The sequence below is a fragment of the Etheostoma cragini genome, unplaced genomic scaffold (assembly GCF_013103735.1).
Source record: "Etheostoma cragini isolate CJK2018 unplaced genomic scaffold, CSU_Ecrag_1.0 ScbMSFa_1523, whole genome shotgun sequence".
Classification (NCBI taxonomy): Eukaryota; Metazoa; Chordata; class Actinopteri; order Perciformes; family Percidae; genus Etheostoma; species Etheostoma cragini.
This window is the reverse complement of record NW_023265587.1, coordinates 797,110-808,029: the sequence shown is the minus strand read 5'-3', so window position 1 is coordinate 808,029 and position 10,920 is coordinate 797,110. Positions and strand designations below refer to the sequence as shown.

The 10,920-nt window shown below is 42.9% G+C and overlaps 3 protein-coding genes and 1 long non-coding RNA gene across 4 annotated transcripts in view; 1 reads left to right on the top strand and 3 right to left on the bottom strand.

Annotated features, from left to right (window-relative positions):
* The window catches only part of krr1 (KRR1 small subunit processome component homolog), a 5,082-nt gene extending 3,760 nt beyond the window's left edge, over positions 1 to 1,322 (top strand). Inside the window, exons 7-10 of the mRNA XM_034865418.1 lie at positions 243 to 413; positions 616 to 693; positions 927 to 1,023; positions 1,124 to 1,322. Of these exons, the coding sequence (XP_034721309.1) occupies positions 243 to 413; positions 616 to 693; positions 927 to 1,023; positions 1,124 to 1,278 (501 nt within the window). The 3' untranslated portion in view covers positions 1,279 to 1,322. The remainder of the gene's footprint in view (positions 1 to 242; positions 414 to 615; positions 694 to 926; positions 1,024 to 1,123) is intronic.
* Positions 1,323 to 2,043: 721 nt separating this feature from the next.
* On the bottom strand, positions 2,044 to 5,336 carry glipr1a (GLI pathogenesis-related 1a). The gene is made up of 6 exons (XM_034865423.1): positions 5,059 to 5,336; positions 4,026 to 4,274; positions 3,813 to 3,925; positions 2,818 to 2,900; positions 2,500 to 2,526; positions 2,044 to 2,337 (listed from the first exon to the last, which is right to left on the bottom strand). The coding sequence occupies exons 1-6, from the start codon at positions 5,227 to 5,229 to the stop codon at positions 2,183 to 2,185; spliced, it is 798 nt and encodes a 265-aa protein (XP_034721314.1). The 5' UTR covers positions 5,230 to 5,336; the 3' UTR covers positions 2,044 to 2,182.
* A 1,859-nt stretch (positions 5,337 to 7,195) lies between these two features.
* Positions 7,196 to 7,777, bottom strand: LOC117939999. Its single transcript, XR_004655691.1, has 3 exons — positions 7,724 to 7,777; positions 7,413 to 7,633; positions 7,196 to 7,268 (listed from the first exon to the last, which is right to left on the bottom strand). It is a non-coding gene; the product is annotated as an uncharacterized LOC117939999 (long non-coding RNA).
* Positions 7,778 to 10,534: 2,757 nt separating this feature from the next.
* The window catches only part of LOC117939987 (NXPE family member 3-like), a 4,524-nt gene continuing 4,138 nt past the window's right edge, over positions 10,535 to 10,920 (bottom strand). Inside the window, exon 6 of the mRNA XM_034865364.1 lies at positions 10,535 to 10,913. Within this exon, the coding sequence (XP_034721255.1) occupies positions 10,551 to 10,913 (363 nt within the window). The 3' untranslated portion in view covers positions 10,535 to 10,550. The remainder of the gene's footprint in view (positions 10,914 to 10,920) is intronic.

The following is a 10,920-nucleotide window of genomic DNA, read 5'->3' as shown; positions in this document are numbered from 1 at the left end:
TAACCCTAACCCATTACCCTCATACACCACCTAGTTGGAATAGTACCAGTGTTCTTTATTCATCCTGATCTAATTACTTGTTTAACACAAGGCACAGCTAGATCGCTAGATCTTTCCATGTGGGATTACTAGTCTTGGGAACAGAGTGAACGTGACAGTACATCACCAAAATATCCCATTTTTGTTACTTTTACACCCCCCACCACCCCCATTCCATGTATCCTGGCGACTGGGACCATCAGACGCTGATGATCAAACGGGAGCTGTCCAAAGACCCCGACCTACGGCTGCAGAGCTGGGAACGCTTCCTCCCCAAGTTCCGCCACAAGAACCTGACCAAGCGCAGGGAGCCCAAGAAGAAGAGAGTGAAGAAGGAGTACACGCCGTTCCCCCCAGCACAGCCGGAGAGCACGGTCAGACCTCTGTTCTAACATTCATGGTTGAATAACGCCGTAACATCAGTTTACTGTAGCGTTTCATAGGTCGGCACACTCGCTCACGCAGCACTGTTTTATATGATTAGGGTTGGGTATAATAACCGGGATTATCGAGACTAATATGCACAGAACGACTTATTTATTCATTTGGAATGTCTGTGGATTATTATCTTTGTAGGTTGACAAGGAGCTGGCCACGGGAGAATTCTTCCTGCGTGAGAGCGTTAAAAAGAGAAAGAAGATGGAAGAGATCAAAGTGAGTACTGAGTGGACTCGTCTCCTGCTGGGTTCAATGAGTGGTATTAATAGAATAAAGTCCAGCTGTCCTTCTGTTGCTTAGTTACAGGTTCATTGAAAGGCAGCTAGGTTAGCTTGAGTGGCTGTGTCAAATTCAGCAGAAACTCCTACTGTACTCCCTGAAATGGTTAAGAGTTGCGTCCTATCCTAAGACCCGCCAGTCATGTGACCTTCATTGTTCTTCTTTCTCAGGTGAAACAAGCAGAGGCGCTGACCCAGAGGCAGAAAGAGAGGAACAAAGCTTTCATTCCTCCAAAAGAAAAGCCTTTAATGAAGAAAACCACAAAAGGTAGAAAGAAGGGCAACTATGTTTACATGAGAACAAAGCAGATGGGTCTAAACCGGTCCAGCTAACCTCTGTCTCCCCCCCAACCTTATTTCTGTCCCAGCTCCTACAGAAGCCAAGCTGGACATCGAAGCCATCAAGGAGAAAGTGAAAAAAGCCAAAACCAAGAAACTGGGGGCTCCACCAGTGAACCCGGGTCCCCCCCCCAGCACCGCCACTGGCAAAAAGAAAAGGAGCAAAACAAAAACCAAAGGCTAACCCCAGACTTAGACCAGCTTTGTTGTAATGAGGACACCACGATCTGGTGTTGGACAGACTAAGGACTCTTTCAGGAAGATGGGACGTCAGACATGCTGTGTGTGTGTGTGTGTGTGCTTGGATCAAAAATGAACTCATCACAAACTCATGGCTGTTTTATTGAACTGTGTTTGTGAGGATATCCTGTTCATAAACCTAGTAGAACCTTCCATCTGGAGACCAGTTCTCGGCTCAGTATTTCTACATTCTGTCCTTTAGAGGGACGGGGTTTGTCCAGGAGGACCCAGTCTAAGGAAATGTAAGATTAAAGGAAGATTTTTTACAACCTGGAGCTTATATGTGATCATGAAAGCAAAGTTAATATAGAGGTAAAGTATATGTGGCGTCACTTCTAATACCTCTAGATTCAGGTTTACAGCCAAGTCCACATTTGTTGGTGGTCAGATTTAAAGTCCAGTTTATCTAAAGCACGTCTTTGGAAGTAAAAATAAAGGTCACTGTTGGATATCATTCTGTTTAATCTCCGTTTGCCTGTAAACACGATTGTGAAAACAGTGGAAGAGTGCATCATGGGTAAGTAAGACCTCATTATATTTGGAGCGGGTCAAAGCTCAAGAGTGGGAACACCAAATATTCTTCCCTTTCATTCACATCTCGGAATAGATGCTGCATTCAGGTGGTGTCGGTATAATGAGCCCCAGACTGGGGAAATGGATGAGGTCTGTGCTCTTATTTGCTAAACTGTTCGTCACACGGTCACTACCTCGACTAGACCTTTGACCGCTACGTACAGATCTTTCAGAACTTAAAAGCTGACTATAGACGAGAAAAACAAAGGTTAAGTAAAACTTGCATCTTCATCTTAGCACCTCCTGAGTGTGTTGTTAAGGTCCCCACAGGTGCTCTATTCATAGCAGAATACATCGGGGTAAAAGTGGTGCACTGCATACGCTGTGATGAAGGTGAAGAGGAGGGCGGTGGGCCGGACAACCAGAATAGTCACGTAGTTGGAGCCGCTGGTGGCCGGAGCGGCGTCCCAGTCGGGGGTCCAGTTGTACCCTGAAAACAAAGTGGTTTCAGTATTTATACCTAGCCCAGCTTAAACTGATTTATCAAGTGGAATGTGTTACACACCAGGTTCCAACCAGAACTACTCCTTAAACAAGGTGTCTCTCTGCGTTAAACTGTATGTTTGGTCTTATCTATTGTACCGTCACTTACTTTTCTGGGACTCTTGTTCTCGGCTACCTGCAACGACATTAAGACAAAAGGTTGAGATGCCGCCTGAGCAGATACATTTACATTCATTTCCTAGTTTCTTTTTGGTAAAATGGCTTGTTAACTTCTCTCAGTAGTAAAGCATATAACACGGCCAAGCTCTTCGTTAGCTTCGTTAAGCGTGTAGTTATAAACAGGTCTTACAATCTCGGATGTCCCAAAAAGCCAAGAACTAAAATGTGTTTGTGTAAAATCCATAAACCACAGTTTAAAATCCGGACCTGAATGTTTTGCACCACTAAAAGTGGATTGAGTACTCACGGCAGAGGTTGTCCTCACAGTCCCCTTTACATCCAGAGCAGCCTGGCCCCTGTTCATAAGGCCTCCTTCCGTTCACATTCCCCCTGCACAAGGACCCCCGTCAACGGGGCGTTACCATACTGCAGGTAGCAACTGTGGGTTCATTCATTCAAATAATAAAAATACACATCATCCGCAGATGTATCTGTCACATTGTTTGCTTTAACCCTTGTGTTGTCCTCGGGTCAAATGACCCGTTTCAAAGTCTTTTTATATCAGAAATATGGATTTCTTCTAACCAAATTGTCCAAAGATCTACCCCTCTGTGATCTACTCAACATCCTCTGAACTTAACTAGTAGTCAAAATAATTCATAATTTCTGCCCTTTTAACTAAAAATGCATAGATAATTTGATATAAATCGGGTTTGTTGACCATGAATTCCAAGAATAAGTGTAAAACCTGTTATTTAACCAGCTCAGGTTTTAAAAAACGCTTCAAGAGCATGGAAAAAGTGACATAAACCTTGGAAAAGCCCCAAAAAAGGACAAGTTTTGATTAACGGGAAGACAGAAGGGTTAAGATATGGAGATGTAACGTGATGAGTCCGGCATTATTCTATGTTACTGGTGACAAATCCCCATGAAAAGACCCCAGACCACGATGTGTTAATTCACTTTCTGATTTCCCTGACCTGTCTGGATCTCAGCCCCGAGCCCATGTCTTCATTCTTCAAACCCAAATGTTTCCCGAGACAGCTGGTCACTGTAGTTTTTAGCAGATCTTACTAAACCAGTGTTTGTTCCCGGTTCATTCGTCTGGTAATAGGTTTTGGACAAAGGAGCTCCATGGGGCAGCCAAATAATATGGATACTTGTTAGGGGACAGTCATGGTTGTTTTTTGAGCTTTTAAAGCTTGCTTTTCACATGAAATCAAGGCTGAAACCTTGCCCAACCTAACCTGGTTTTCAAGTCATTAACTCCCAAGTCTGTGTGTGTAGATGTGGTCAACTTACGCCGTCGCATAGTTGCACACAAACACGACACCTTCTTCAGAAGCATAGTTTTTCACCCCATTGGGACACAGCTGGACGGCACAACCAACCTTGTAGGTGCTGGCCCACACGACCTGGGGACAACACAAGGGTTAATGCATATTTGAAATGTTTGAGATGTACAAACAGAAAAGACCGTGTTGTCCCTGTATTTCCAAAGTAAAGGGCCCGTACCTGTGTGTAGTGGCCACAGACCTTAGTGCAGACGGTGCTCTTGTAGTCATAGTGCTTCTTTTCATCCACCCAGCTGTTCATGGCCTTTTGCACATCAAACGATGACGGGGGGTAGTTTGTCCAGATGTTTTCTCCCACAGAGGAGAAGGTGGGGTGCACACGGCGGACATCTCGGAGGTAGATGTTGTGTTCAAACACACAGCGCCTCGCCCACGCTCTTGCAGTGATCGCCAAGCCCTCGTCCCACGTCTGAATGAACACATTTACATATCCTGTTTTAACATTTTAATTATTGCTGCTCATCGGTTTCCGTGTTTGGTTTTATGGTGGCCCGGTTTTTTTCACTACTGTATTGTATTATTATGTTTGAGATTTCATTGCATATATCTAATGCAATGGAACAATAAAGACAAGTTCATAAAGCAACTCTCCAAAATAATGGTGGTAAATGGATTTCATAGGAAAACAAAGTGGGTATTTCGGGATTCTCCAAAATGGAATTCAATAAAGAAAAAATGAAGCTAGTTTGCCAACGGTCAGTAGCCTACTAGCACAGACTCTAACGGGACAATTAACTCATACAGTTCAGTCAAAAGACGTGTACTACTGACTCCTGTCCCAGAAGCGTCTTCTTTTGTGGAGTAGTTCATGCCCAACAGAGGAGCGTTGAATTAACCTTAATGTTGCAACACAGCCAAGAGTTACATTTCCTCTTCCCATTAGTCAACGTGGCCAATATGTGTGGCAATGTTCATCAATTGAGCCTCAAGCAAAAGATTTACTTCAACCCCCAAAGTATACATCAGCATGTATTTCCTTCAGGCACTACTGTGCCAGTTTTAAACCAACAGAGGGCTGACGACACACCCACGTCATGAGAAATGATTTTTATTTTACGAGCATTACAACTATGTCACTTCAGTTTAAACCTGTGCAGGGTAGATGTTCTGATTTGTTTGTTGACCCGTTGTGTTGGTGAAGTCTTCACCACTGCACTACTGTCATGTGTTAGTGGTACTGAGAGAGAGCCTACCATGTACAGCATTTCAGTTGCAGGCGGACCGACAGAGGACCGCGCCTCGTTGTGTTTCCTCACACATTCATCAATGAACTTCCCATCGGTGATTTCTGGCAGTGAGACTGAACGCACCCCCGAGTCCAGGACCATCCAGGCCCATAGCAACATCTTCACCACAATCCCCATGATGCTTGAAAGAATATAACGCTGCAGGCCAAGGCACAGGAGCTGTCGTTTATGAAAAAATTAGCATCTGTCAAACTGAAACAGGAAATGTCACAAGCATGAGGAACAGGATGTATGTGGTGCGTTAGCATTTTGACACTATGTGCACAATGAAGTCAGGGGACTGTGATGCACTGAGGTAGAAAATAGGTGGGAAACAACCTGCTCTTTCCTGAAAAAGCTTCTATATGGATGTAATAATAATTATTTAAAATTCTGCCTTTTTGTTAAATAAAAAGGAAAGAGCATCCTTCTATTCCTAGATCCGTGTACCAGAACTAATCTGAACTAACGACATGATCCCTGTCACTGACACTGCTGTGTTGCTACAACTCACCAGGAGACTTCCCCAATTCTAAAAAAACTTTTGTGACTTTTTGTATATTTTGAGGCCGTCCAAAATGTGCCTAAGTGCTAAAACCAATTAAGGAGGCCCTATAGAGCAACCATGCCACTCTCAAGTCTAAATGTGGATTCAGATGAAAGAGTTTCATATTCTGCACATGGCTGCGAGATTTTAAGAGTTTTCCTGGATCCAAAGTCCTCAATCAAGTCTTCGTAAAATGAGAAATTTCGTACGAAAATCACCATGTCTTAAATTTTAAATTTGTCATTTTTATCTACAAATAGCTTGATAGAGTTCCAGATTATACGCATGTTCCCTCTAAAGTTAGTATGATAAATTATTGCTTTTTTAAAAATTCAGGGTGCACGTTAGGGGGCCCCCTGCCAGTGCCCGAGACCACTCACTACAGAACTTAGTCATTCTTTAACTTTTTGCAGCAGTACCACAACCACTTCAGAAATACCAAAGGTTGTCCTTCTTTTGGAGTCGCGGCCTCGACCGTCTTTGAGAAACGGGCACAAGCTTACAATATATTTATTTTTTTAAAGATTATTGTTGTGGGCCTTTGACAGGAAAGCTGAAGACATGAAAGGGGAGGGGGGGGGAATGACATGCAGCAAAGGACTGCAGGTCGGAGTTGAACCCTGGCCTGCTGCGTCAAGGAACAAACCTCTATATATGGGCGCCCACAGTCTTTCAATTTGAGAAGACGTGGGATTCATCAGCACACCTGTTTTTTTGGTTGCGGGAACGTTCCCTGAAGGTTTGTTTTGGTTGTAGTTTGGTTGCCTGTTGGTTAATTGGAAGGTTTTCTTAACGTTGCGGGAGCGTTCGTTTTTGGTTTAGCGAACGTTCTCTAAAAGTTTCAACCTTTAGAGAACGTTAGGCAAACGTTCCGAAATGGTTGCAACCTTTAGAGAACGTTAGGGGAACGTTCCCTTAGCGTTGCAACCCTCGGCGAACGTTACAGTCTCTTAACGTTAGGGGAACGTTCGCGGTAACCATAAACGAACGTTCCCAGAACCTTAAAAGACTAGATTCCCCTAACCTTTAAAAAAAACACCCGTACCATTTGTGTGTATGTACTGTATATACACGTTCACACATACAAATGTTATATTAGTAGGAATGAATGAACAGGCAAACATGATAGCATTTCAAGACTTTAATATTCAAACAACTGAAAAAAATACAAAAAAGATAAGGGTGTAGCGCAAGATGCATAAAGATGTGTTTGTAAAGTGTGTGCAAAATAAGTCACTAAAAAAATATATGTTAATAAAAAATGAAAAAGGGGCTCCATGGTTTCACGGCTCAGTCCTTTTCAGCTGGCCTATAAAGAAAAAAAAGTTAGACATGTAATACTAAGTAGGAACACATTGACAAAAGATTTTTTTTTGATGAACTTGACGCAGAAGAACTTCAATTTACCGTCTGTGTGAGGCAAACTTCAGAATTTACCCAATCAAATCCTCCGCTTCTGCAGCGGTCAGCGCAGGGACGTTTTTCTGGCAGGCCGCTAGAGTAGAAGTCAAAATGAAGATAAGTTATAAGTCAAATTAAAACCTCTTGTCAGCCTAGGTCCCAAGATGAAGTGGCAGTCCGTGGTAGGGTCACTAAAGACTCATCCTGCTCTGGGCAACCAGCTGGTTTCCTGCATGGCGTTGATACATATACAGATAAATTACATATGATCATTATATAAGATCAAGTTGATGGTTGCCTGCACATGCCATTACAAAATATGAACCTGTTCTGTTATATTAGACAAAATATATATATAAAAAAAAAAACTTACATGCAGGTGGTGGAGAAAGTGTTATCTGCTGAGCTGAAAAAAGACAGGAAGAGACAAACATCAGAACAATCACATGATATGCACCATGTTGACTGTCAGTGGTTCCATGTTATGAAATATGACTGTTTTCTTATATGCATGCATACATTTTAACTTACAGACAGGGCTTCCAGAAGCACGCTCCGTCCTGGACAGTTTATCTGGTCGTGCAACAGATTCTTCTGTAATACAGAGACCATATTATTTGTACTGATTGCAAAATATGTGATTTGAAATATGTGAAAAAATGTAGTCTATAATTAAGGTTGTACCATCGCTTGAAGAATCTGTCATGAACCTCCCTGGGCGTCCGCGCTGCCTTTTTTGGACACTTGCTTCCTCTTCTGTCTCAATGCTGGACGTGTCCATCAGACACCAACACCAGTCCACAGCTTTGGCGTAGGAATCTATGTTAAGAGAACATCTGTGATCCAGTAGCACGGAAAAGAAAAGCATTTCCATTTAGAGAAAGTTATTTATTTACATATAGTATAGCACCAATAGGTTACCTGTACACAGCCATGTTTTTTTAATTGGATATTTGGCCCAGCTGCTGCTGGGTAAATGGCACGCTTCGACTTGGAGCAGAGGGAGGTGACAGGGAGCTCATCCATCTTCTCCTCAAATGTATCCATCTGCTGTGCTATGTGGGTAACGGGTGTCCTCATGGCTATGAAAAAACAAATGGTGTTAGATTTGTTGTTATACATTATCTACTATGTGAACAACTTAAGTGAGTCTTCTTACCTCTCATCTCCGTCTCCATGGCTGAGCCACCGCCCTGTTTTTGTGATGATGTTCTGCTGTTAGGCACAACAAAAAAGTTAAAGTTTCTTGTCATGCAATTGTATTTAATTGTAAAAATTCAAAGCCACTGTACAGTCAACTGGGTCCAAAGCTGAAGGGACAGGCTCCAGCTCTGGGTGACCGGTGTGGTGTTGACTCATCTAAAAAAAAAAGTAGATATGAATATTGGTCAGTTTATTTATGGCAGGTTTCTTGCACATGCCATTGCAAAAGATGAACCTATGCTGTTACGTTCAGACAATCAGTAAAGCCAGTACTGCAGCTGTGTAGCAACACATATTACGTCCCCTGCTGTAGTGCGTTGCAAGATGGCCGCCGATCGACCTGCCTAAAAGGACTTTGATTGTACTGGCTTTACTTATGTACTATACACGACAACTAATCAAAAAAGGACCGGAAAAAAATCTTATTTGTAACATAAACGCAAGCGTGTTAACACGATGACACAAAACATACAATGCAACAAAGCAGACACGTCGTGCACAGCAGCAAACTAAGGGAAAGATGTACGCAATCCATCTAAAGCCCAACTCCGGCCTCGCCTTGTGAATGGGAGGGCTAGGGGCCTTCTATGATAGCATCCAAATCAACATTTTAAAACACTAAGAAGGCTCAACACAGCATGAGACTTTACTCCAACTCTCGCCTGGGGCTCAACACTTACACTCAGCATTGAGCATGGTTTGTGCACAAAGAGTTTACTAAAAAGTAAAGATTTGGAGCAGCTCACTGCATGACTAGCATAGCAAAATGGCGGACGACGTAGACAACTTCTCCTGAAGTAAGCGTTAGTTGTTTACTTCAGCCAAACTTTTATTTTTGGTCAACCTGACAAGAACCCAAATATAACAAAGTTATACGAGGGAAAGAGTTTAATGTTAAACCCTCCCATTAAAACCACAACATCATTAAACTGCAAAGTATTTTCGCTTACCTCTCCGTGAGCACAGCGTGCTTGTCCCATAGCTTTTTCTTCTTCTTCACGGGAATCACTCTGCTCAGAGCAGAGGACCCCCCTACTGGTGTGGGATTGCAACGGTTCAGTTTGCAAACTGAATAAAGAAGTGACTTTTCTAAGTTGTGAGAATTGTTCTATTGATAGATTCTTGTTTTAGTATTAACTAATACAGTTAAAAAGACGAAGTCAAGCACAAACAAACTAATTTAAGCAAAATTGAATACAAATTAAATAAAAATAAATGCTATGATGTTTATCTTACATTTTCTAAGTCAAATCATTTTTGAGTGAATTGAAATCAAGTGACAGCAAACCATGCTACTTCTAACTCAGAACAACCAAAAACAACCAAACGGGAACGTTGTGTGAAGGTACGGCGCAACCGCAGGGAACGTTACCGTTGGTTGGTTCTCTTAACGTTTAGAGAACGTTATAACCAGGAGGGAACGTTCCCTAAACGATAGCTTTTGGTCCAAAGCCAGCTGACCGGAGGGAGCGATAACTGAAAGGAAACCGCAGGAGATAAACAGCCACACGGAACAAATCGGCGTTATTCTGACACAGTTTCACCAAGGTAGCGGAAGCAACGATCAGGTGAAGAGTGAGAGCAGGACCGGGGTTGAAATACTGTGGCTGATGAAGATTGCAGGCAGGTGTGCTTGGCGGGAGCAGGTGATGACAGGCAGGTGTGGAGGAGATGATTGCTGCTGGCAGACTGCCGGCAGGTGTTGGTAATCAGCTGGCTTCGGACAGGCGAGGGGGAGGAAGAGGGAGAAACAAAACAGAAAACAGGACAGGAGAAAAATGCAGGGAAAAATAATACTCACGGCCAGCTGAACCCCGACCATGGCAGTTATGGTTCTAATAGTTGATAATGGTTCTGTAACATCATTGTATGTAATTTTTTTGCCTGTTATGTTTAATTTATCGGCAATAAAGACAGATTTTTGTTACATGTTTTTCTGAACATCAATGACATTCAAAACGGGGATAACTGAAACCGATATACAACACATTACGTATACATGGTGTATATTTATATATACATGATACATGTGTATACACATATGTATTGCAAACAAACCTAAGTACTACACAGATACGAACATCTGCCTCTGCACCACCAAAGTGAACATAAAATAACTATAAAGTATATAAATATGTAAATGCATATGCCAATGTTGTCAAGACCCACACAGTCAACAGACAGAGACGCCATCTCTGAAGTTTGTGATCAATACTGTATGGGGATGTCACCAAGTGGTGTCCCATTTCAAGGGGGATGTTTTCAGCCCTAAACCTTACCCCTTGGTTCTCCCTCAACAAACACACATCTAGCCGCTTGATTGAGGACACGTGTAGGACAAAATAACGTTAACCATATTCTCAATTATGGGACGTGGTGGGTGGAGGTTGTGCGGCAGGTGGTGGGCAATGACCATCTCCCAGGCATCGATCAGGTGAACGTTCAGTCCTTCGAACATGGTTCTGAGCACCTTATTACACTGCAGCGCGTGCCAGTCGCTGACAACTAGCGACGACCAAAGTGGCATCACTTTGGGGTTCCCAGTCCGGATGACAACCAGCGTGTCTGGAGCCCTGTCCAGAAGCCGCACCACCGCCCTCCGGATGTTCAGCAGTCGCCGGATGTAGATCTCCATGGGAAAAGTTCCAAAGTGAGCCCAGATGCCAAAAACTACAACC

Coding starts and splice junctions, on each gene's coding strand:
- glipr1a (XM_034865423.1), bottom strand. CDS start 5,229: ATGGGGATTGTGGTGAAGATGTTGCTATGGGCCTGGATGGTCCTGGAC. Junction 3,926..4,025: donor TCTGTGGCCACTACACACAG/GTACGGGCCCTT, acceptor TGTTGTCCCCAG/GTCGTGTGGGCCAGCACCTA. Junction 2,901..3,812: donor GTGTGCAACTATGCGACGGC/GTAAGTTGACCA, acceptor GTCCTTGTGCAG/GGGGAATGTGAACGGAAGGA.